This window comes from Colobus angolensis, unplaced genomic scaffold (genome assembly GCF_000951035.1).
Source record: "Colobus angolensis palliatus isolate OR3802 unplaced genomic scaffold, Cang.pa_1.0 Scaffold136, whole genome shotgun sequence".
In the NCBI taxonomy this organism is placed as follows: Eukaryota; Metazoa; Chordata; class Mammalia; order Primates; family Cercopithecidae; genus Colobus; species Colobus angolensis.
Genome location: NW_012114444.1, coordinates 4,757,019 through 4,783,991, shown reverse-complemented (window position 1 = coordinate 4,783,991; position 26,973 = coordinate 4,757,019). Strand labels below are relative to the sequence as shown.

Genomic DNA, 26,973 nt, shown 5'->3' with positions numbered 1-26,973 from the left:
CTGGACTTGGCTTACCCTTGGCTGGGAACCGAGGAGGTCAGGCAGGGTGGTGGGGCCCAGTGGGACGTGGGGCACATTCCTTCCAGTGCAACCTCCTGTCCCAGCCTTACACCTGGCATTACACTGCACACATTGTCCTCACCCTGCCTCTCACACCTGTTCTGTCTGAACACACCCTCCTGACCCTGCCTCTCTCACACCTGCGCGCTCTCCACACACCCTCCTGGCCCTGCCTCTCACACCTGCTCTCTCTAGACACAGTGTCCTCACTCTGCCTCTCACACCCGCTCTCCCACACACTCCGTCCTTGCCATCTCTTATGCCTGCTCTGCACACACCGTCCTGGCCCTGCCTCTTATGCCTGCTGTCTCTCTGCTTCCCTCTCTCATGTCCTTCCCTGCAGGCTGCCTCTCTCCCTCCTCTTTGCACACATGTTCTTGGCCTTTCTTCCTCACTCCACTTTCCTCCTTTCAAAGATAGCATTGGCAGGGCTGGGTGTCACTGTGAATGACGTTCTCTGCGTTACCTTGACTGTGAGAACAGAAGGTGCCTCTCTATGGGTAGATGCGAGTTTGGTCCTGAAAGTCAAGGGCCTGGTTTTCCTCCACAGGATTCAAATCCCTCCCTCTCCCCACTCCCCTCCCTTCTCTCCTTCCCTCCCTCCCGTAGTTCTCAGGCACCAGGTGATTCCTCAGCACTTCTGAGAGTCCCCAAATGGAAGGTGACTTGGGTATTCCTTGGTGTCCATGTTGCTGTCTTTAGCACCTGGAAGAGGAGGTGGAAGGGGCATGTCCATGGTGGAGTTGGGGAAGCCTGTCGGGGCAGCCAGGGAACCATTCAGAGAGACTGGTGCTGGTGACCAGCTGGCCTTCATGGGCGGGGATGGAAGTGAACTTTGTGCCCCATCTGAGGCCTTGGAACATGGGGCTCCAGGCAGCTGACTGGCAGTGAGACCCCTCCCCAGCACCAAGGGGGCTGTTCCTGGTGCAGAGGGTGAAGGACTCATCTGTAGCTCGGGGCGCTAACTCATCCCTGGGCAGGGCAGTCTAGAGTCCCTTTTTGGCTTAGGGTGGGTCACACAGCCAGGGTGACAAAACAGAAATAGCAACAGTGCAGTGATGGAGCCAGTGCAGTGTGCAGGTTGCAGAGCCCAGGGCACGCCGGCCTGGCTAGCCCCCTCACATATGGCTCTCTCCTTTCAGTCTCACCAGGTGAGACCATGGGGGTGCAGAGAGGGGACTGGCTGCACCCAGGAGGTGGAGGACAAGAGACACTGGAGAGTCTGGGAGGCCAACTCCACATACCTGGAGTTCTTTCCTGCGCTGCCCTGGGAGGGAGCCCAGGCTCCAGGGGACATATTTCTCCTGCAGGGTGGGGTTGGAGGACAGAGGAGGCAGGAGCCTTTGGCCTGAAGGCATGCCACTGTGCACATAAGAGGCATGAGACACCTTCCTGACATCAAAAGCCCCCTCAGGACATAGGAGGCAGGCCAGCCGTTCTCTGTGGCCTTTTAGAAACTCAGGGCAGCTTTGTGGATTGTCACAGCAACTGGGGCTCCTGTATTTTCAGGATGGTCCCAGGAGGCAGCGTTCTGCAGCCATGGGGCACTTCCTTAGCAATGAAGACTGGCCCCCCATTCCACTTGACTTCTGAATGTCCCTGGGACACTCGTGAGAGTCCGAAGCCCGTTTATGATGATCTGAGCCTCAGCCTAAGTGCACCGTGGACACACACAGGAGGTGTTTTGGTGGAGTTGTATTACAGGTGACATCTCCTGGAATGCAAATGCCAGAAACCTCTCCCATAGATGGGGGAGGGAACTTTGCTTTGTCCAGAACTTCACCAAGAAGCATTCCTCTGCCAGTGTCTCTCAGGGCATGGAGTGACCAGTGTGGCAGCTATGGGTCTGTCTGCATTTGTGGCTGGCACTGTGATGGTGATTTTTCTGTAGGGGCAGCATTGGCAGTGTGCGTTGTGTTACCTAATCCAGCCATGCCTGGTACTTACATTGGAATATGCGTTGATTAAAACTTAATTTCCTTTTTCCTCCTTTATATTGCCGATAGGGTATTATGTTGTTTTTTGGTTACGCGTATGAGGGATTTGGAGGAAAAGGGACAAGACAGAACAATTGTTATAATGGGGAGGGGGGGTACAGTGGGGCTGGGGACCCCTGTGTGAGGAGAAGGACATCTTTGCCGGACAGGGTCAGTGTGAACAGCCACCTATCGGTAAACACAGCTCGGCGTGGGGCCATCACTGGGCACAGAGTTTTGGGAGGGGTGGGAGTAGGAAGGACTGCTGGATGGGTCAACGTGGACTGAAAGGCTTTGCTGAAGGCCTTGGAGGTTGTCCTGAGGATGGTGGGAACCCAGGCTTGAGCTCATCGTGGGAGTGGGAGTTAGAGTTACGCTGCTGTGGGCAGGGAGGTGGACACTGTGGAAGTCTCCATCATCCAGGGCCGAGGCTTGTGGCCTGGATCAGGGAACTGGCCTTGGGGACGGAGAGAGGCAGATGGATGGACAGATGGATGGATGGATGCAAGCAGAACTCAGCAGACTTGGAGCTCCCTGGGGTGCTGGACATGGGGAGTAAGAGGAGCCAGATCACGCAGGGGTCTGGTGAGTGCCTGGGTGGTGGCTGGAGCCAGCCTCTGAGCCCAGCATGCTGGGCACTGAGCAGGTGTGAGGAGGTGGGGAACAGGGTGTGAAAAGGTTGGCTTTGGACTCAAAGTGCCTGGGGTCACATCCTCCCTGGCATCCTGGAAGTCAGAACTGCTGGGTGCTGGAATGGGGCTTGCCCTGGGCTTGTGGGCCAGCAGCCACCACCTCCCAGCTGAGCCCTCAGTGGGCAGAGCATCCCTGCTTGCTGTTTCCAAGTGTGGACACACTCCATCCCCTCTGCCTGGACACCCACCTCAGGTCTTTCTCTAGGCTGTTTCTTTCATCATCCAGGCCTCATCGTATGGCCTGGAGAGTCCTCTTCTCTTCCTGAACTTCTCTCCAGACACACCCACGTTGCTCTGATGCTCTGAGACATACGATCAACGTACCTGTCATCCATGCACCCTGATGGTGAGCGCCTGGGGGCAAGGAGAGGAGATATCTGCCCCATTCACCATCAGATGTCTGACGATGCATCGATGCATCGTGTGAATGGTGTGTGGAGACACTGCCTCGCTGGGGAATCCCATCTCCAGGCGGGGGCTGCCAGCTTTTCTCAGTGACTCAAGGCGGCTGTGGGGCAGGATTGGCATTCCCAGAAAGGAACCTCCCAAAATAGCACAGGCGTCCCCTGTGGGTGTAGTGCTGTCTGTTCTCTCTAGGAAGGCATTCTGCCTTGTATGGAAGGAATTGCTTCTCAATTTCTGCCCCACATTGAGGTGACTTTAGATGTTGATTCAAACCTCTTCTGTGACATCTGTGCTGGGGTGAGATCAAGATTTGGAGGATGTGTATTTAGGGGGCAGTCTGGCTGGCTGGGGCTTCATCAGGGAGGCAAAGCTTGGGGAGCTGGAATTATACTTCTCCTGACCCTGTGTCCTTCCACTTCCTGAAATTACTTGCAGCCCCTGCTGCTGTGCTCATCATGCAGGAAAGCAGTCAGCTGAGCAGTGTGTGCAGAGGACGATTCAGAAACTGGTGCAAGCTTGGCCCTGAGACAGCGTCTGATGGGGGAAGAGGGAGTATCTGATGAAAGAGGCTATGACAGACCCAGGAGCATGTGCATGTCTGATGGAAGCGGGTATGAGTGTCTGATGGAAGAGGGTGAGTGATGGACAGTGTGAGGAGATGATGAAAGGTGTGAGTGTTTGATGGAGGAGGGTGTGTCTGATGGAGACGGTGTGAACATCTGATGGAGAGGGCGTCAGTGATAAAGAGGCTGTGAGTGTCTGATGGAGGAATGTGTGAGCATCTGATGGAGGAAGATGTGAGCATCGGATGGAGGTGTGAACGAGTAGATGATGGAAGAGGGTGTGAGCATCTGTCTGATGAAGGAGGCTGTGAGTGTCTGAAGGAGGAGTGTTTCTTGGGGATCCAGGCCTACAAGGAGGCTCTGGGCAGGATGGAGCCTGCAGTTCTGCTGGCTGAAGCTGGAAGAGACCTGGGCTCAGCACACCGGGTGAATAATATCAGTGCTATAGTAGTAATGATAATGCCACCTATTTGCGTGCCAACCTCCTCCTGTATTTAGTGTTCTTGACTCTCCCAGCATCCCTGTGGGTTTGGTTGGCAGGTGTTCACCTGGGGAATCAGAGGCTCAAGTAAGGGAGGGCGTGACCCCATCACCCAGCTGGCAGGGGTGAGAGCAGGAACAGGAATCCTAGCTCTGTGCCAGTGCTGGGGCCCCAGTGCTGACTGTGGAGTAGACGGTTGACAGCCTCCACAGACCTGGAAATGTGGGTGGCACAGCTGCATCATGACTCCCGGAGCCTCTCCATGTGTTCTAACTGTCTAGACTGTTGACGGTCTCCTCGGCTCCACCTCTAGGCCCCTACGTCCCCGTCGTTTGTCCCCTGCTGTCTCCTCTAGTACTCACAGCACAGGGCCAGGTGTGTCATAGGTGACTGCCACAGATCTGTCTTGTGAGAGGCACTCGGAACCAGAAAGTGCCTGTGGGGTCACCTGTTTGGCTGGTGCCCCCTTGGCCCCCAGGGCCCCCATAAATGACTCATATCCACACTTGAACATACAGACATCGTTTTCCAGGGTGTGGCGCACTCGATATACCTTTAACTCCTGTCTGCATTCCAGGGCCTGCTCAGCCTCTGCCTGGTTTCCCAGCCCAGCCTGGTCCTTCCAGACTCCCTGTCATCGCCACCTCTTGTGTGTGCACAAGCCAGGGACCAGGTGGGGAGACCGGCAGATGCTGCTGTCTCTGGAGTTTTTCTTAGTGTCGCTCCCACACCCACGCGACGCTTTAATTAACTGCCACACTCAGGCTTTCTCAGTGGGGAGAGTCAGAAATAGACTGTGGCTTCCCCAGCTCCAGGCAGCACCAGGACATCACCCCATTTCTGAATCAGGAGTCTCGAGCGGCTGCAGAGGGTAGGGAGGGTTGGGGAATCCCACAGGGGTTCTGCACTCCCACCTGCCCTGCCCCACCCCTCCACAAGGCCTTCTGCAGCTGCCAAAGCGCAGCTGTGCTCCGGCCACGTCTCTTGTGGCTCCTCGGAGAGCACCTTGATCCTGAAGCTCAAAGCCCAGGAAGCCCTGGCGGCATCCCTGCCCCAGGCAGGTCCAAGCAGGCTATGTAGTGAGGGGGAGGAACCAGCGCCCATTCCTTTGCTCCTCGACACAGGCTGCTCCCCTTGCCTGCACCGGCTCTAGGGGTCTGCTGTAGCAGAGCTTCATGACTCGTTCAACGTGACTGCCCTTTTCCTGGCCATGGTTCTGCCCAGAAAATATCCTGGGCCACCTTGGCCTGAGTGGTGACTGTGTGTCAGGTAGGGGTCAGCATGCTGCGGGGCAGGGGTGGTGACCTGTGATGCATGCCTCTGCCTGAACCCGCCTCTCTGTGCCGGGAGAATGCTTCCTGGGCCTCATCCCAGCTGTGTCCCTGCTGGCTGGTTCCTGCCAGCTGGTGTTGCTGGGGTTCCTCCCTGCCTCGGTCCTCCTAGCATCTGGAACTTGCTGTGGGTTCTAATTCCAGCCATAGTAGCTGCTGATCACATTCTTCTCTCTGAGCCTCAAGGGTCTCGCCTGTAATGTTGGCAAAGTAATTGTCTGTCCTTGGCATCAGGCTCGTCGCCATTTTTCCTTCTGGAAGCCCCAACTCTGCATGAAGAGTTAGCATAGCTTCAGGTAGCAGACGGACAAAAGGTTATCTTTTATATATACTTAGGGTAACAAGTATTAATTTGGAGTGTGGGGTGTTTTTGCCGTATGGCCAACTTCTTCCCCAAGTCTTGAACATTTCAGGGGCCCTCACAGGCCTGCAGCACACTTTGTCCTTGGTATCTGGTGGGGGTCTGGGCAGGTCCGTATCTCTTGCTAGTGGGCTCGTCTCTGTCTTTGTTGGACAGAAATCTGGAAGAGTCTCCAGAGAGTGTTTCCAAATGCAAATCTAGTCCTGGCACACTCCTACCCCGTCTCACCCAGGTCTGCTTTAAATCCTTCAGTGCTGCTCTGGGGTTCCAGGAGTGAATCCAGAGTCCCTCTCCAGGGATGCCAGGCTGTGTGCATCCTGCCCCTGCTCAGACTCGGTGCACACACATGCAATCTAAACGACCCCACCTCAGGACCTTTGCACGTGTCCTCTCCTCACCTAGCGATCCCCAATCATCCTCTGGATCCCAACTAAAGTATCACCTTCTGGAAGACATTCATGTCCAGGTTAGAGCCTCGTCTGAACAGTGGCCTGGCCTTGTTGGGTTGGCAGCACCACCCTAAGACCCTGCTCAGCACCCTCACCTGGCAATCAGGAGCCTTCTTGCTCACCTCAATCCCCTCTGCTGGTGAGAACCACAGGGAGGGTCTTGGGGCCCACAGTGCTGTCTGGGGCTCTGCATCCACCCTTCCAGCTGTGGGATCCTGGCACTCTGTGGGTAGAAAGGCGGGTTGGTGACAAGCCAGTGGGGTTACTCTTTTGCTCTGTTGACAACCCTGTGCCTCCGGGGCTGTGTCCATCCAGAGGACTGCATATTCTAGACCATTCAAGGGTGCCCTGGTGGCATTCGGTGAGAAGCTTGGCAGCTAGATGAAGCCCTACAATGAGCGATTGGACCACCAGACTGCCTCTGCGCCTTGGGACCAATTGTGCAGTTTTTGCTGGTTTGATGTCCATGCTTTCCTGAGATGTATCAGTTGGATGAAATGCCTTTCTGGGAACATGGTCCACGACCAGCTGGCAAGTCACAGGTTGGGTTTTCTTGAGAAATTATTATATCCCAAGCATGCATTGTCACAAACATTGTTGTGCATTATCTCAATTTAATTCTCATTGAGAGGGTCTATTTTAGATGAGAAAGATAAGGTTCCAACAAAGAGGGGGGAAAAGCCTTGATTGGGGGCCATGCCAGTGGACACCAGCCTCCAGGGACATTCGGGGTACTTCTCAGATTTGAGGAAATGCACAGCCTCACTCCTCAGGTGTCCCTATGGGTGTTCTCGCTGGGCGGCTGGCTCAAGAATTGTCTTGAGCCACACATAAAATACAAATGGCTGGGGCTAGCATCGCGGACAGTGAAAGAGTTTATCAAGGCAGTTGTAGGTAAAGAAAGGCAAATTTATTAGAGAAAATATGAAGATCTGTTGCAAGGGTGCAACGGGCAGCACAGCAGAGAAGGCTGCCTGCAAAGAGGCAGGGGCTGGAAGGAAGTTTTATAGGGTTGTGCCAGAGGGCCTTATGTGCAGATAAGGTCGTGCTGCTGAGGCCTCGAGTGGAACAAGATACTTGGAAATAGGATGTCATGCCAGTGGGTTGTCTGTGATTAGCCGGCTCTCAGAACAATTATTCTCCCCCAACTAGGACCCCTTCCTCATTGTTGCTTACTTATTAGGACTCCACGTTTTACTTCCCAGAATCCCATTCCTACACACAGCCTCTCCCTCTTAGCCAGAGGAGCTGTGCAAAGGAAGTATCTTTTCATGGGTAAAAGACATGGTGCACCCACTCTTGCTGGGCTTCAGGGATTTTTCATTTCTATTGCTCTAAAAGTGCCTGTGTGCCTTCGCCCTGCATCCCATCTCCTTCATGCTTCCGAGGGCAGCATTGGGGCCAGGGATCTGGCTTGTTCCTGCTTTTCCTATGGTGGCCTGCCCCATCTTTATCCAGACAAAGTGGCTGTCAGGTTCTCTTGCCATTCCCTGTTTACAGAGACTCAGATACGTTAAGAAGCGAGCTAATGCTGGGTGCCCAGCTCTAAGGGGAGACCCCAGACAACTCCAATTTCCTGATGATTTCTCTTCCTTAACCTAATTCCTTCTTCAAGACCCTTGCAGACACTGGTGTACCAAGTGGATTCTGTATAACTCTCTCAGAAGCTTCCTCTTCCATGAAGCCTGTCTTGATTACCCCACCCCCGCCCCGCCCCCGTCCTCACTCCCTCAATGGTTAAGCCCCGTGTGTGAAGAGTTAAGAGACGCTGTGGAGAGAGCTGTGGTCTTCCCACACTGGCTGCTTCTCTTCATTTGGGTCTCAGCAAAATGTATCTCTGCCAGATTCTGAATGTATCTGCCCCTGCCCAACCACTCACCCACCATATCCCCCATTTCCTCCACGGCGTTGACCACTCTCTGAGATGATTTTGTTCATTTGTCTGCCTTTACCTCTAGACCAGGGGTGTCCAATCTTTCAGCTTCCCTGGGCCACATATAAAATACACTAATGATAGGTGATGAGCTAAAAATAATTGCAAAAAAACCTCATATTGTATGTTTTTAGAAAGTTTATGCATTTGTATTGGGCCTCCTAAAAAGTGCAGCCTGCAGGCCACGGGTTAGACAAGCCTGCTGTAGACTATGAGCTTCCCAAGGGCAGGGTAGTCTTCCCATATTCAGCACTGTGCTCTGGGGGCTTGGAACAGTGCCTGGCACTAGCAAATATTTCACAGTCATTTCCTGAGTGCTTGAATGAATGGCCTCTGGGGTGTTTTGACCAGACTGCAGAAGCAACACTTAGTGAGCGAGGCTTTGCACACATTGTTTGGGACTGGGGAGGATTCCAGCCAGGAACTGTCAGAGGGGAGGTTCAAGTCTCACCGAACATCGAGATACGATGTGGAAGCAACCACCCACAGAGCCAGAAGACAAAGCCCCCAGGGGAGCAGAACCACAGAGGGTTGTGTTCTAGTGGGGAGGGAGGAGTGGCTGAGTCCTGCAACGTCCTAGGCTTTCTGCTGGGACAAGGATTATAAATAGGAGATAAATAATTTTTAAATGGAGGCAACATCCTCGCTGGGGCAAAATATTATGGCCCTAAATTCTGGGCATTCAAATACTGGGCCCTGTTGTCTCCCTGCTGTGGTTAGAGGATCTGGAAGTGGGAAGGTTTCTGGCTCTGGCCCAAGGACAATATTATTGTAGTTACAAAAATAATCAGAGCTTGGCATTAATTTTGGATAATGATGCCTCCTTCTCCTGACAAGCCCTTTGTGTTTTTTGGTGGTGACTGTTGTTGGCTGCATCCTCCAACTTCTTCAATGAGAGACCACTTGAAAAATAATAATTTGTCTTCATATTGCACACTCCGTCTGGGCTGATGGTGGGAGGGGAATGTGTGTGGGTGGGCTCAGCTCTGTTAGCTGTGCTGGCTGGAAGAGATTCCCAGTTTTTATTCAGCGCTCGAGCTGAGCTTTATGCTTGCTGACAAGAGGCGGGAGGCCCCTTAGACGTCTTTAGACACTCCCCCTGTGCGGGGCTGGGCACAGGCGGCTCTACTCAGCCGTTCAGCAGGCAGAAAGCCGGAAGGAGAGATCAGTGCTCCCACGGCTGGTGTCTCCTCTGCTGACAACGGAGGCAGTGCTGGGAAGCATGGATCTCCCAGCATCTCTGGATCCAGAAGCCTGAAAACAGGTGGTGCTACCCACCCCTCCCTAAGCCAATGGGCAGGAAAAAGAATTTCCTGAACAGATCTCCTCGATGCTTAAATACACTGCTCTGGTGAACAGTCCAGACCAGGCAAGATTTGGGCAACAGATCAGAAAAATGAAGACCTGCACGTGCGGAGTTGGAACAAGGACTACCCTAGTATTAGCTCTGTGACGGGGCAGCTTTCACTCTCACTTGGAAGTCTGACTTGATTTTGCCAGCAAGAGGCAACAACCAAAGGTTCACTTTCTCTCCTCCCCATTTTGGGAGGCGATCTATAGGGGTGTGCCAGCCACCTCTCATCCTTGCAGACCCCAGGTGGAATTTGCAGGCAGCCACTATGGTGCAAAATGTAATTCTAGTGTTTTTCCGCAGACGGCTGAGCCAAAGACCTGCCGTGGAAGAGCTGGAGAGAAGAAATATCTTGAAACGTGAGTAGCTGGTGATTCCTCTAGAGGTTTTCCTTCACGTGTGGTGAGGCTGTTGCACAAATTCTGAGTTCCCGTAACCCAGCCCTTCTCTGCAAGCGAATGCTCTATGCTCCCAGTAAACCTGAGCTGCTGAGGAATTCTGAAAGCAAGCCCCAAAGGAAAGCTGATATATCTAGAAACATTCTTTTTTTTTAATTTAAAAAAACTCCTCTCCTCTTAGCATAAAGATATTTTTATTTTCAGGGTTAGTTCCATATGTCTAAGCACATTAGGTTTTAAGCAGGTCTTCCTGGCAGTTTGGGTCGGGGTTCTTCTTGGCTACAGAAATCACAAAGCATGAACTGCATCATAAATCTCACTAGAGAAGGACACGCCCCTTGCCTGTTATACTTGGGAGGAATAAAGCAGTCAGCTCAGGGGAAGTGAAGCCATGGGAAGCTTTCATGTGGCGGAGGACTTTGAGGTTCCAGGACCCTCTGTCGCTCCCAGCCTTGCACCCCTTGCATTTCCCGTTAGGTGGACAATTAGAGCATCTGCTGAGCACAGGTGTTCATGAGTAACCTCCATGCTCTAGGGCACTATATTCCATTAAATATTCCATAAAGTCAGTGATTTAGGGGTGGCCAAACCTCTTGAAAAAGTGTTTCTCAAATAGTTCTTTAGTCATTTTCAGTTTTTAAAACATTTTCTACAGAAAGTGTCTTCTAATGGCTTGGATTTTTAAAGGACTTTTTTTTTCTCTTTATGTGATGAATACTGCAGACTTTCTCTGAGTTTTTTATTTGTGAGCATATTTTTACAAAGTTATAATGGTACCAAGCTGACTTTCTGTCAGAAAATACCGCAGAGCCCCTTGTTGGTCTGGGTACTGAACTTGAATTGATTCCTCTCTCCTTTCTTTGCCTCAATGCCTTCATTAACTGCCTAAAACAATCCCCTCCTTTACAGATTGTTGAAAATAACCCTCAGATAAAGACTTCTTCATTTGACTTTTTAAACTTAAGATATAGTGACTACGGTTCTGTGTTAACTATACCATCTCCGAGGATTTAAAGAAAAGCTTTTCATTGATAACATGCTTAATTAAGTAGGCAGAAAAGTCAAGCTGTTTCAGTTGCCAAATATTTGAAGTTTTAAAAATTAAGTCACTTATTTGTAAAGCTTGTAAGTTGCAGATGCTACTAAAAGTAGCAGTCCAGACTTGAACCAGGCAAGTTGAAGACACAGGAAGCACCACATTCCAAGTAGCCTTGGAACAGGAAGACTACTACAGCCCAGACTTTTAACCCAGGAACCATGTCTTCTTTCAGTAGCAGCCTCTTCCTTCCTAGGTCTTCCCACCAGCAAGTGCTTCTAATTGTGTTATTCTTTGGAAATAAATATCAGAGCCTTAGAAATAGAACTGTCTTTGGTGACAGGGAGCTAACAAGTGCATAACTGAAACTGACTGCACTGACCTTCAGTGCACACAAGGGAAGATGGGTTTCCTCTGCGGTGGCCATGGCAATCCTGCCATAAACACTGTGCCTTCATTAGTGGATGTAGGTTTGTCCTTAGCTTGGAAGCCCTCTCTGGTGTCCTCAGTGGGAGCACCTGAGAATTTTACTGCTAGGTTTGTGGTGGGTGTTTGGTTTTTCTTTTGTTCTGTGGAGATGAGAATAGGGTAACTATATATAGCCTAGTATGAAACATCATACTCATAGGCTCTTGATACACAGGACTTCAAGCACTTATACTATATTGGATTTTCTTCTTGTAAGCAATCCTTAGAATATTACTTTTGTGTTTGCTTCAAGGGGGAACTCATGACTAATTGCAATTATATCTGAGGAGCACTCAAAACTCTGCCCATGTAACACTATAACCTGGATAGAAAAGCAGAGGAGCAGTGGCCCCTTTCTATGATGACAGTAATTCTTTATCAGGCCCAATCTGTGCCATGGACTGTATTCAGTACTTGGTATATATTCCCTCATTTAATCACTGCAACATATTTGTGAGGTTTGCACTTTTTAGCAAATGAATATTGGAAAAAGGATAGCACTAGAGTTCAACCCCAGGTCTGCCTAACTCCACTGCCCGTTGTCTTAACTACTGCATCAGAAGCAGTAATACGTTTTGGACATTCATGGAAGACTCATGTATAACTGTCCAAGCTGCTGGAGCTATTTCCAGAAAATATGGGTGTAGCAGTCCTGATTATGGGTCCCTTGCTTTGTATAATGTACAGGATTTTCTGGGTCTGGAAATAAGAGATCCACAAACATATCACTAAGGGGAGCTGAGAAGGGGAGGTCTGTGGGCTTAGACTAACAGGGAGGACTTCTTGGAGGAAGGATCCAAGAGAGCGCCTGGCACGAAGAAGCACTCTGACAGGAACTTTCAAAGATCAATTCTCCGAAGACCCTGCTGGTGACCTTCGTAGTAATGATGACATTCTTCAAGATAAAAAAAACAAAGATCTGACTTGTTTCAATCTTTTCACATGGGAGTTGCCCATGGCCTATTTTAAAGAAATCTGAAAAATTTTGTCACGTAAATCCCTCATGGCTGGCCTTATCTGGACACTTTCACAATGTTTCTCTAATTGTATCAGCTTTCTGATGATACCTTAAAAGTATGGTTTCTTCTGGTTTCTCACTTGTATAAAGAATTAAGCACAAACAGGATTTAATTAACCTTTTCTAAAACACCCTAGTCCAAGATGACTCACTTAAAAAAATTACTGGAAAGCACAATATATTAAACTCTCATATAACCAATCCCACAAAGGTATAAATATTTGAAATGTATCTTTTAAATAAAGGCAGATAATGTGAAATTGTGTTAATTGCAAGTGGCAGGATTTCCCTTACCAGAACCTAGCAGTGTTTCTAGGAATGCTGATTGTTGAAATCTCTTTCCTAGGAATGGAGCTATGTTCAGGTCAGGGACCTAAGGCTTTATTTAGCAACGCAGAACACCAGAAATAGGACAGCCATTATCTTGTATCCCAGGGGGAAGCTTACATTTTATACTATATCTCAGCACTTTAGTCTATTTTTAGCTTCCAAGTATAGGTGAGAGCACAGCTTGAATGTTAATAGTCACAACTTACCAAGCAAAGCTAATTTTGCTGAGGGACTTGGACTCCTTTACAAGGCACGGTCATATAACAGTGTTCACGCTTCAGCAATGGAGAGTCAGCCAGGTTCATAGATATCTTAAGATTTGAAATATAGTCTGAACATACAAATTTCAGGCAAGCATATGCTGCCCAGGAGCTGAAGAAGGTGTTCCATGTTTTATGTTGGTTAAAAAGTCTGTATGCTTATTAAGGAAACAAAAAGTAGTGGCTGTGCTATTTATATTGAAATGTACATACACATTTACTTTACTACAGATATTTTTAATGTGGCATCTAAGTGCTAGATGTAAATATAAAGATATTTGGGGAGAAAGAAAATCAGTGAGAAAGACAGACACAGAGATGTCTACTTCCTTAAACAAACAGCAGCCATATCTGTGGTTGTTTCTAATGCACAGAAGGGCTGAGGAGACCAGGTTGGGATGACAGCAAAGCTTCGCTTAGTACAAGTATTTCTGTGTGATGAGACCATGATCTCCTGAACAATGATTGACAAAGTGGGAAAAAGAAACCACAAAGAGTGATGTGGAAAAAGATCTCCTTAATATCTTACCTTCAGCTCCCAGAAATACGGATATCTTGGGTACACGTTCCTGCTAAAGAGAAGAACTTTTCAAACTGTTTCTCTTTGTTATTTTCCCTATTTTAATCTTTCACAGAAAGGAATGATCAGACAGAGCAGGAAGAAAGAAGAGAAATCAAGCAAAGATTGACAAGAAAGGTACTATAAGCATTTTATTGCCTGAATAATAAAAGGTGGTCTAGAGAACAGCTGCTTCGGTAGCAGGTGGGATGAGTAATCTAGGTATCACTCTGTGATCATGAATAATGTTTTCCTGGACAACATGGCATCAGTTAAATCAGGATATTTGCTCAACAACAATGAATTAACTCCCTCTGACATTCCCTATGGACGAAGTCCTTCCCTAGCACAGTAGCACTTGGAGAGGTGCACAACGCACATGACATTTTTTACTTATGTTCAGGTGGAAGCCGGAAGTTGATTGGCATTTTCTTAATTTACAGTGTCTGGGAAAAGCATACCTGGGTATCAGTGTTTTAGTTACATTTTGCACTCATCACTTTTGTTCACCTCCAATATGTCTAGAAGTTCCTCAGTTGCAGAAAGCTTATCTGTGACTCAAATAGTTACCATTTACTAGGGCCAATACAGGTAGCAACTCTATATACCTTAATCTACTTTTAAAGCCCTGACCATTTCTAAATTCAAGTGTTCTGGATTCCCCTTCTTTGTTGTGCTGCTCTGTAATAATTCTCTTGAAATTAACAGAATATCCTTCCTAAGCTGGACATATAATAACTTTATTAGCACTTTGAAAAAGCTTATCTAATTGTACCTGAAGCCACTGATGCCATAAACTCTAAGTAAATTCACTAACTATTCCTTGAGCTGGTGCTATGTACTACTGGGGGTGTGACTCCTTCTGATAAAATATGTTGGAGGAAGGGGGATTGTGACTTAAGGGTACAGTATATAATTTAAGCCCTTCACATTAGAGATTGTTTGTATTCAGGTTAGATATCACAGTTTCAGTTTTATCTTTATTTTTTTAGAAAGGTGCTGTTTGTTCAGAGTGCTTCAAAAAAGCTAGTTTGGCATGTGATACTTAACTATGATGATCTTTGATTTTAGCTTAATCAGAGACCCACTGTTGATGAATTAAGAGACAGAAAAATTCTGATACGATTCAGTGATTATGTGGAAGTAGCAAAAGCGCAGGACTATGACAGGAGGGCAGACAAACCCTGGACGAGACTGTCAGCAGCAGATAAGGTACATAACTGCCTGTGCTGGTGGGGGGTGTTGGATGTTATAATAAGGGCAAAATATGTCATGCCAGGGAGTTTATTCATAGACAACGGGAGTCCTCAACTATTTAAATTAAGGGTATACCTACAGTAAATATTGGTTTCTCAAAGACAATTCAGGGTCAGATTGAGAAGTGGTTCTCAGCTAGGGGACAGTTTTGACCCAAGGGACATTTGGCAATGTCTAGAGACATTTTTGATTGTCACAACTCAGGATGCTACTGGCATCTACTGGTAGAGGCCAGGGATGCTGCTAAGCATCTCACAATGCACATAACAGGTCCCACAACAAAGGATTTTCTAGTCCCAAATGTCAAGACTGTGGAAATTGAGAAACCTTGGTTTAAGGGATAAATCAGAGGTGGGCAAGGCTGCCATAAGAGATCAACTGATAAGTTTAAACAAGAAGAGCTACAGTGGGGACATTGGTCCCCACTAAACAGTCCAGGACATTGGTCTAGGCAAACATTTTATGGCTAAGACTTCAAAAGCACAGACAACAAAAATAAATGAGACCATATTAAACTATAAAGCTTCTACACAACAAATCAACAGAGTAAAGAGACAACAGGGAATATAAGAAAATATTAATATCTATAAACTATTCATCCAACAAGGGACTACTATCCAGAATATACAAGGAACTCGAATAACACTAAAAAAAAATCCCATTAGAAAGTAGACAAAGGACATGAATAGACATTTCTCAAAAGATGACATAAAAATTGCCAAGAGGTATATGAAAAAATGCTCATCATTAATCAACAGGGAAATGCAAATCAAAACCACAATGAGATATCATCTTATTCCAGATAGAATAGTTATTAAAAAAATAAAAACATGCTGGAAAGGATTAGGAGAAAAGTGAACTTTTATATACTGTTGATGGGGATGTAAATTAATGCAGCCATTATGGAAGACAGTATGGAGACTCCTCAAAATATTTTTAAAAAACTACTATATGATCCAGAAATGCCACTTCTAGGTATAGAGCCAAAGGAAATCAAATCAGTACATTGAAGAGATAGCTGCGCTCCCCTGTTCACTGCCAAGATACAAAATCATCTAAGTGTCCATCAATAATGAGTGGAAAATGTAGTGCACGTATACATGCATATGTGAATACAGTGCACATACACACAAAATGGATATTCCACCTTAAGAAAATCCAGTCATTTTTGACAACATGTATGGAACTGGATGTTATTATGTTAAATGAAATAAGCCAGGCACAGAAAAACAAATATCGCATGTTCTCACTCATGTGGGATCAAAAAAGTTGATGTAATGGAGGTAGACAGTAGAATGATAGACACCAAAGCTTGGGAAGGGTGGCAGGGTTTGGGGAGAGAAAGAGAGGTTGGTTAACAGGTAGTAACATACAGTTAGATAGGAGGAATAAGTTCTGATGTTCTGTAGCAGAGTAGGGTGAATATAGTTAACAACAATGTTGTGTATATTTCAAAACAGCTAGAAGAGAGGACTTGAAATGTTCCCAACACATAGAAATGATAAATACTTGAGGTGATGGATATCCCAAATACTTGATCATCATGCAGTCTATGCATATAACATATCACATGTACCCTGTATATATGTACAAATATTATGTATCAAATGTTTTACAAAGACTTCCAGAATATTAGCTACATACTAGCTTGGTAGGACTATAATGAGTATGGCAGTTTTAATGATGAACCAAAAATTATTTTTTCTGTGTATTACATAATCGGGTCAACAAGTATTAGGAATGGTTAATTTATAAACATGATGCTAATTTCCTGATTTTTTAATATCCTGAAAATGTCTTGTTTTTAAATTTCAGGCAGCAATTCGTAAAGAATTAAATGAGTACAAAAGTAATGAAATGGAGGTACATGCATCAAGCAAGCACTTGACAAGGTCAGATTTGTTTGTATGAATTTCATGGTACTTATATTTATTTTTGAAACACATACTGCCCCACTGCCACAAACCATGTATCCGGCTATACAAATTCAGCATTTTTCCAGAGAACTGTATTGAACAAACAGAATGTACTTCAATTAAGAATACTGCCTGCTCCCATTATTTCCTTTAGGACTTGGTGAAAGGTGATATGTATGGTAACAATATTGGTTTATTTAAGTAGTTAATGCATATTTAACAAAAATAAGCCTCAAGGCAATGAAAGTAATTTTTCTGTGTATTTAATTCCCCTCTAATATTCAGAATTTCTCCAATTTATAGAACTCAGCTATTTACACTTATAAAATGCTGTGAAATTAGTCACTCCCCACCCTCACATTTACTTTTTCCTATCTTAAATTATTAGTCACATCTTTAACACAGCCAGTGTTCTCCTAAAGCTGAGTATTTGTTTCCTTAGCAAATATTTGAGTAAGTGCTGAGAATGCAATAGTGAATATGATAAAGGAGGCTCCCATCTTCATGGAGTTTATGTTCCATTGGGAATATATTGGCTGATTCTTCCATAATCAAGACTTTTCCCATTAAGATGAATATATTCGCTGTCTATGCTACCATATGCAAGGGATGACACTGGGCTTCTTGGTGATGACAAAGTTGGGGAAAGATTTAACTCTTTACTTATTGCACTATTCTTTCAGTATTTACCCCACTTCTTTTCTATGGCCATGACCAGTAGTAATTATGTGAAGTCCTCAGCTATCTCTGATTCTAAAACAGATGACTGTGATGCATGCTTTGTTCTCTCTCCTTTTATCTGAAGATGCTCATGCTCAAGGCCCACATACAAAGAGAAAGGAAATCCTGCATGTAGATACTGCCTTAAACTAAAATAATAGTTTTAGTTTTCTGTTTGTTACAAAGTGGCCACTGCAATTGTTATCTGAAAGATTTACTCTGTAAGGTTAATAAGGCTATAGAATAGAAACTAAGTAAATGGAATTCCATCTTAACCCATGGTTTTGGGGTGAATGTATCAAGGAGGAAGGGAAAGTTGGATGAATAGGAGAAAATTATGCAAATAGTTTGTTTTTTAAGGTTACCTCCCATGACTAACATACTTTTGGGGAGGAATAGGTCATATGAATGTTTAGGAAAGACAGTTCCAGTAAATAATGAACAATTACATTTAATGCTCATTCTGTCTTAAACAGAATGACTACATATTCTATATATCGTAATCTCAATTTTGTACATTTTCTGATTATACATTAAAATGTTTAGTAAAGATGTTTATTGTCCTAAGTTGATAACTTTCTAAAATAATGACTCTAATACTCGAACATAAGGAAATAATTTTAAGATCTTTATACCACATTTTAACAATTCATATGAATTTAAGAGTCAGAACAGTATTTTTAATTATGAGATTTTAAGTGTTTTAAAATTACTATGAACACATTACTCTATAAAAAGTCATAACTCTACTATAATTTCCAATAATTTATTAACAAATTCATTATTTCTACTGATTTAACAAAGCCCTGGCCTTTCTGTGTACTTCAAGGGCTTACCTCACTGTTTTAAAACTAAGTTCTAGGTAGTCCTAAGAATTCAGCATAAAATAGGGGCCTTAGAGTAGGGAGCCCTCTGAGACTCTACCCTATTTTAACTAGAGTAGCTCCATCCTCATGTTTTACATATGGGACTTCTGAGAAGCTTTTTAATAGCAGCAAATTTAACCTTGTAGCAAATAGCAGCAAAAACTTTGTAGAAGGTTTTTGGCTATTTTAACTGCTAGAAATGTATAACCTTAAATTCTTTGTCTTTTTTTATAATATCTAGATTCCACAGGCCATAGAGATTTTCTTCTGAGAAGAATTTGTGTTTAATTTTTTGATACCAACACTGAACATTCATCAGGGAACTTTCCTGAAGTTCAGCTCAAGACTACCTGCTGTGTTTGTGAGAAGAGCAGGATCACACACACAGGTGCAATCTTGACCACACTTACCTGCAAGAGGAGTAACCAGAGGACGCACTTCCTTCCTTCTTTGGTGTCTGAGGAGTGTGAACCGTTGGAGTCAGTTAAGACCCAACATAACTCTATCAGAAGAAAACTGTTGTTTGCCTTTCAACCTTGTTTTACAGTTCTGCAGTGTAATGGAGGACGGGCAACGTGCATGTGCAGGCTCACCACTCCCAGGCCTCTGACATGAGGGACATGTGACAATGTCATTCAGTATTATGTTTAAAAGACATTTTTATCCTGATCATTATTAATTTGAAAACTCTTTAAGTTCATGTTATACAAAATGATTTACTGTATTATACTTTTCCTTTTTTATATAATGTCTAACAAAAAATACAGCTGCAACATTTTGATTCCTGTTAATTTTGTTCTTTAATTAAATGACTACTTATTGCAGGAAATTAACCCAGGCTTTACATTTTCTTGGGGTTGGGATGAGTGGTACTTTAGAACAGGGATCTGTGAAACAAGTCAATTCTTACTTTTGAGCCATCAGAATCCAAACACATGAATGAGAATTCCAGCTTTTTATGTGTTTGGTAAATTGTTTATATATGTGGTTTGTGCCTTAGAAAATCAAAATGAGTGCATTTAATCAAGAAATAAGCAATAATTTGTTGAAAAACTATCAAAATGACAAGTATCCCTCTTTAAGAGTATTTTTAAGCTCACCTCTGCAAACATTGTTAGACAAAGTTTTAGATGAAGGAGAGATTATAAAGAAAGGAAATTTACCCCAGCACAAAGGGGGAAACAAACAATAAAATGTTCCCTGAAAAATATTTTTAATTGGCTTTCAAATAAGTGTCCTTACAGAGATGAGCCTTCCCTCCTGGTATACTGGTGAGGCAGGAAGCACAGTAACTTGGAGCATGACTTTCAGAGCTTGCAGAACTTGTGCACAAATCCAAGCTCTGTGCTATTCAGCAAGTTACTTATTTTCTCTATAGGGTGGTCGTATCTCTCGCACACAACATTGCTGTAGTATCTAAATAAGAGAAAGTAACTAAAGTGCTGCACAGTGCTGAGGACATTCTGGGAATCCAATAAATGTTAGCTACTGATGATAGGGTTATCAGATAGCACCTGGAGCAACTGAGTATCCTCTATGACTTCTTGCCACACATGCTACCTCATTGACTTCCACTATCTTTCCTTTTCTATTTAAGACTGCTACTGGGTCAGATGCCCACAGAAACTACTGAGTCTTTATGTTAGCACTTTGTCCAAAGTGACTTATGATCAGTCCTAGAGACTAGCAAAGCAAAACACACTATTCATTGAATTACAGTTTTTTTTTTTAAATAAATTGTTACGGTAGAAAAATTCTAGCTCTACCTCTTAGTTGCTCTGTAACCTTCTGTGAATCAGCTGACTTCTCTGAGCCTCAATTTCTTCATTTGTGAAATGTATCTAAATCCTTTCTAATTAGAAGTCAGTTAAATTTAAAGGATTTAAGATGTATATATAATATACACACACACACACACACACACACATATACACATTATTTTATGTTGTTCATAACCCATTATTTGTAGCCAACCAATTACCAAAAACTTTACCTTTTTCTATTTTAAGCAACATATTAGAAGCTCTCTGTATTTAATATTCAATTTAAAATATTAATGGGAGCCCAAATTATGTAAAACTAAGATTTCAATTTCCTTCACATAGAAATATTAATATACTTACTAAGAAACAAAGAAAAGGAAAAGGTGCTACTGTTTAGAAATCACCTTGGCCCCCACTGCACCCCAGCCGGGACAACAGAGCAAGACCCTGTCTCAAAAAATATACAAATAAAGAGACTTTGAAATCATATCACCTAAATAATTTTCTGACAATTGAAATGGTGGCGGGGGGCGGAGAGCAGGGGGAAGAACCTAACATCAAGATATCCACCTTGTGGAAAGATATGGTAATTACAGGCCTACATTTTATTATACATTGGAAGTAAAGTCAAAGTTTTTAGCTATGTATCTAGTACTTCAACAAACTCAAGCTCAGAAATGCAAAATCCTAGCTATACTATTAAAACTGCCATTACTATCTGCTTCTAATACCCATTTGTCTAGTTTTTGCCAGAGACCTTTTTCTCCATTTTTCATATGAAAACATCTCAGAAGATATTTGTAAGCAAATGAACATATGAAACTGAATATATGAAAAATATTTTCAAACAGTAGATTTCTATAAATCCCATTTGCTTATTTATCTGCAAATTTATTTACAGTGATGATACTAGGAACATACTACTAGTTCATATTCAAAAAATGTTTGTTAGAATGAACAACAGAAAGTACTGGTTAGCAGTTCCATAGTTCTATGAAAATAGAGGAATATTTTTAAAGTAATAAAAATTTAAAAAACCTTTTCAAAGTTTTTAATCTCAACTGTAAATCTTAAAGATATAAATGGGAAAATTCTAAAAATTCAGTTTTCTTAATAAGCAATGGGAGGAAAGAAATCTGGATATATAGTATATATGGCAATAATTTAATGTTCAACTTGCAAACATGTTATATGTATTATTCCTTTCTAAATGCAGTTTATTATCCCTTCTCAAAAATACATATACTGAATATATTACTACAATTCAGGTGTGTTCCCTAAAAGACTGGTCTACACCACCAGTCCATTCTCTGCTTTCCAGACAGCCTGCTTCTTAATTATAATGGTGACACCTGATGTGGCAGAAAGCACAATCTCCAGAACCCCCTATCATCTTGCTTCAGTATTTACATTCCAAGTTAGATTTGTTTGTTGATACTATTTGCTGGTATTTTGCTCAAAATTCTACTTGTTTATTCATAGCATATGTGATTCTTCCCTACTTTAAGTTTTAATTAGATAAGAAACTTATACACTAACTGTATCTGGTTTAACTGTTAATAGGTGATAACAGAATGGTTAAAGAATCCCAGCAACTGTGAAGCTCCACACTAAGCACTGAGCTCAGAGTTGGCAGAATTTGTCACTGTAGACTACAAATTTCATGTTGAATTAAATGCTGTATGAAAACCACTCCATCTATTATTAATTTAAAGGATCTGCTGGCCTTTTAAGTTGGTGTTGGCCATCCATGATACTACAATTTGGTGGCAATGAGATTACTATAGTAATGGCTGTAGCTACAGTTTAGTATTTATGTTTCTGCCTAGCTATACTAATGTAAAATTTCTTCTCTTCCATGTCCTTTTCCATGTGTACTTCTGGGACAGTTACCAAACCTTACAGCTCTATTTGGTTGAGGATATGCAGTAAACCTACACCAGGGTGTTAGACTACAATCCAGGTAAGAAATTTAAGTCATTAGCTACAATGATCATTTATTTTTAATATGTTTAAAATAGAACAATAATTTTAGCTATATTAATTAATATACTCATTAGCCTCTGCTATGCAAAATTGATTTAAATCACTATTTCTGTGAAATAGTAAGATAAACTAAGGAAAAATTTTGTAAGAACAGAGTTCTGATCTATAAGATTTCCCTTCTGAACTTGAAGTCTGCAAACTACAGCCCACAGACCAAATCTAGCCAGCCCTGCCCGCCCCCCCACCACTGCCCTTTTAGTGGCCAGTAAGCTAAGAATGGTTTTTTTTTTTTATTTAAATGGTTACAACTGAAATGATTATAAAAAGCACCAACATGATACTCTGAAATTTGCCTTCTGGCCCACAAAGCCTACAACATTTTCTGTATAGCCCTTTAGGACAAACTTTGCTAGCTCTTGCTCTGAACTTAAAAAATTTAAATAAACATATAATAGAACATTTTAGAAATGAATTACATAGAAGTCAAATAGCTAAATTGTTTTTAAATAAGCTTAAACCCTTTTAACTTCAAATCTAGTCCAAATTTCAACACTCATTATAAACCCAATTGTCTTTGTATTTGACTTGTACAAAACGTACGTCAAACTAGGTAAATAAAGCCTCATCATTATTAAAGCCAAGTGTTTCATTAATGTGACTTCCACTCCTCCAAGTTCCTTTTATTTAAAATTGTTGCTATCACAGTATAAGCTAAAAGTATATTATCTAAAGTTCAAGATGGTACAACATATTGATCTCACTCAACACATCTGTATTCCTAAAATGTTGTTCTCCTGTAGATGTCAATTCAGAGTATCTTCATGCACCTTTATTTATTTTAAATAGAAAAACCATTGGGAGTTATACCTGATATAAATGAATTGATGGGTGCTGACGAGTTGATGGGTGCAGCACACCAACATGGCACAAGTATACATATGTAACAAACCTGCACGCTATGCACATGTACCCTAGAACTTAAAGTATAATAATAAAAAAAAGTTAAAAAAAAAAAAACTAAAGCTAACCATTACAAATACATTGTCTTAACAATGAAGTCTATGTATATTTGATTTGCCTATATGATTCCTCTAAGGGTCCAGTGAAATGGAAATCCGTATGATTCTGCATGACTTCAAAAGCACATATATCCTCATTTTTAAGTAGGGAGTTCATCTCTGTTTTGAGTTGGGCGTTCTGGTGAAAACTGAAAAACCTACTAGACATATTCTAAAAGAGCTGTAACACCATGGAAGGGTTCATTTATTCCTCATTTCTGTATCTAGACCTGAGCTCAGTGCATATCATATATGTTCAAATGGCTGGTTAATACTTTATCAATTACAATGACACCATAAAGGACTTAAAAATTTTAGCAGACACATTAGTTCTCTTTGAACTTAGTAAATTCCTACTTAAAACTGCCATACTCATTAGTTTGTTCATTCACCTTGTTGTAAGCCTACTTTTCCAGACACTCTTTTAAGTTCTGAAAATTGTGATGAATAAGACATACAAGTTTCCTACCCCCACAGAATTTACAGGAGTGGAGTTTGTGGAGGGAAGGCAGAAATAAAGAAATTTCAGATACCAAAAACTGCTATATGATAGACAGAAATAGTAACATTAATTGGATGGTGAGGGAAGTGCTCTCTAAATAATTACCACTTAAATGGACATGTGAAAAACAGCAAGAGTTCCCAGGAAAATGGAATCTCAAAACCAAAGATTTAGAAAAAAGTAAGATTGTTCAAGTAATGCTTGAGGCATACTTAACAAGGGGGAAAGGAATGAAAAATAAGGGTAGAGAGAGACAGAAGTCAGCTCATGTGGGGCCTTCTAGGCCTTGATATAAAGGATGGGTTTTAATAAGTTTTAATAACTAGATGAAATTCAGATTAATAAAATAAGGCATTTAAAGTAGTATAATTCTGTGGCATTTAGTACATTCACAATGTTATGTAACTACCACCTCACCTCGATCTAGTTCCAAAACATTTCATCACAACATAACTTTTAAGCAGTCACTCCCCATTCTTCCTTTCCCTCATCCCCTGGCAACCACTAATCTGCTTTCTTTCCCTGTGGATTTGCCTATTCTGGGCATTTCATATAAATGAAATCCTAAAATATATGACCTTGTGTGTCTCGTTCTTTCACTCAGAATGTTTTTGAGGTTCACCCACATTGTAGCATGAATATATACTCCTTTCCTTTTGTAGCTGAATAATATTCCACTGTATGGATATATACCACATTTTGTTTATTCATCATCAGTTGACAGCCATTTGTGGTGTTTCCACCTTTTGACTATTGTGAATAGTACTGTTGTGAACATTCTCATCCAAGTGTTTGTTCACTCTGTTTTCAATTCTGCTATATTTTAGATATTTGTCCCTGCCCAAATCTCATGTTGAATTGTAATACCCAGTGCTGGAGGTGGGGCCTGGTGGGATTTGTCTGGGTCATGGGAGTGGATCCCTCATGGTTTGGTGCTGCCTTCACAATAGTGAGTTCTCACAAGATCTGGTCATTTAAAACTGTGTGGCACCTGCCCCTGCAACTCACTCTCTCGCTTGCTCCTGCTTTTGCCATGTGACTTGCCTGCTTCCTCTTTACTTTCCACCATGACTGTAAGCTTCCTGAGGCCTCCCTAGAAGCCAAGCAGGTGCCAGCACTTTGCTTCCTGTAAAGCCTGCAGAACTGTGAGCCAATTAAATCTCTCTTATTTACAAATTTCCCAGTCTCAGATATTTCTTTATATCAATGTAAGAATGGACTAATACAGAAAGTTGGTACTGAGGAGTGGGACATTGCTATAAAAGTACCTGAAAATGTGGAAGGTTTGGAACTAGTTAAGAGATTAGAAGAGTGAGCAGGGCTCAGAAAAAGAAAGATAAGGGAAAGCTTACAGCTTCTTAGAGACTAGTTAAGTGGTTGCTACCACAATGCTGATAGTGATATGGACAGTGAAGTCTCGGCTGAAGAGGTATCAGATGGAAATGAGGAACTTACAAGGAACTGGAGCAGAGGTCACACATGTTATGCCTTAGCGAAGCACTTGGATGCATTCTGTTCTTGCCCTAGGGATCTGCGGAAGTTTGGGCTTGAGAATGATCACCTAAGGTATCTGGTCGAAGAAATTTCTAAGCAGCAAAGTGTTCAAGAAATGACGTGGCTGCTTCTAACAGCCTATGCTCCCGTATGGGAACAAAGAAATGACTCAACTTGGAAATTATATTTAAACAGAAAACGGAGAGTAAAAGTTTTGAAAATTCGCAGCCTGGCTGTGTGGCAGAGAAAGAAAAAGCTATTTTGGAAGAGGAATTCAAGCAGGCTGTGGAGCAACCACTTACTAGAGATACTGGCATAACTAAAAGGGAACCAAGTGCTACTATCAAGACAATGGGGAAAAGGCCTCAAAGGCATTTCAGAGAACTTTCATTGCAGCCCCTACCACCAAGGGCCCAGAGGCCTAGGACGGAAGAATGGTGTGTGGGCCAGGCCCAGGACCCACTGTCCTGTGCAGCCTCAGGACACTGCTCCTTACATCCCTGCCTCCAGCTCCAGCCTCAGCTCAAAGGGCCCCAGATACTGCTTATGCCACCACTCTGGAGAGCACAAGTCACCATAAACCTTGGTGGTTTCCACATGGTGTTAAGCCTACAGGTACACAGAGTGCAAGAGTGAATGAGGCTTGGTACCCTCCATCTAGATTTCAGAAGATGTATGAGAAGTGGGACATGGAGTTTAAGAATTATTTTAGAGCTTTAAGATTTAATGACTACCCTGCACCCTGCTGGGTTTGGGACTTGCATGGTGCCTGTTGCCCCTTTCTTTTGGCTGATTTCTCCCTTTTGGAATGGGAATATTTACCCAATGCCTATACTCTCATTGTATCTTGGAAGTAAATAACTTGCCTTTGATGTTACAGGCTCATGGGTGGAAGGGATTTGTTTGCCTTGTCTCAGATGAGACTTTGAACCTGGTACTTTTGAGTTGATGCTGGAATGAATTAAGACTTTGGCGACTCTTGGGAAGGCATGGTTGTATATTACAACGTGAGACAGATATGAGATTTGGGAGGGGCCAGAGGTAGAATGATGTAGTTTGAATATTTGATCCCACCAAATCTCATGTTGAATTATCATCCCCAATGTGGGAGGTAGGGCCTGGTGGGAGGTGTTTGGGTGGTAGGGGCTGATCCCTCATTGCTTGATGCGTCTTCAAAATAGTGAGTGAGCTCTCATGAGATCTGGTCATTTAAAAGTGTGAGGCACCTCCTCCTCTTTCCTTGTCTCTCTTCTCTTGCTTTCACCATATAACATGCCTGCTTCCTCTTCACTTTCCCCCATAAGCTCTGCGAGGCCTCCCTTGAAAGTAAGCAGATGTCAGCACCACGCTTCCCATAAAGCCTGCAGAACTACAAGCCAATTAAACATCTATTATGTATAAATTATGCTGTATCAGGTATTTTACAGCAATGCAAAAGCAGACTAATACAAATTCATTTCAGCATATACCTAATAGAATTGCTGGGTCATATGGTAACTCTTATGTTTAACTTTTTGAGGAACCACCAAACTGTTTTCCACTGTGGCTGCATTCTTTTACATTGCCCTAGAAATGTCCAAGAGTTCCAATTTCTCCACATCCTCACCAACATTTATTGTTTTTTTTTTTTTTTTGATTCTAGGTATCCAAGTGGGGATAAAGTGGCATTTCATTATGGTATTGATTTACATTCCCTAATGACTAATCATGCTGAATATCTTTCTATGTGCTTACTGGCCA

The 26,973-nt window shown here is 43.2% G+C and overlaps 1 protein-coding gene across 5 annotated transcripts in view; it reads left to right on the top strand.

Moving 5' to 3' along the window:
* Positions 1 to 19,263, top strand: part of PHACTR3 (phosphatase and actin regulator 3) — a 271,728-nt gene extending 252,465 nt beyond the window's left edge. For all 5 annotated transcript variants that reach the window (XM_011934507.1, XM_011934510.1, XM_011934509.1 and 2 more), the window contains 5 exons: positions 9,906 to 9,961; positions 13,748 to 13,809; positions 14,743 to 14,883; positions 16,744 to 16,820; positions 18,672 to 19,263. In XM_011934507.1, coding sequence (XP_011789897.1) covers positions 9,906 to 9,961; positions 13,748 to 13,809; positions 14,743 to 14,883; positions 16,744 to 16,820; positions 18,672 to 18,687 — 352 coding nt within the window. In that variant the 3' untranslated portion in view covers positions 18,688 to 19,263. The remainder of the gene's footprint in view (positions 1 to 9,905; positions 9,962 to 13,747; positions 13,810 to 14,742; positions 14,884 to 16,743; positions 16,821 to 18,671) is intronic.
* The last annotated feature ends 7,710 nt before the right edge of the window (positions 19,264 to 26,973 follow it).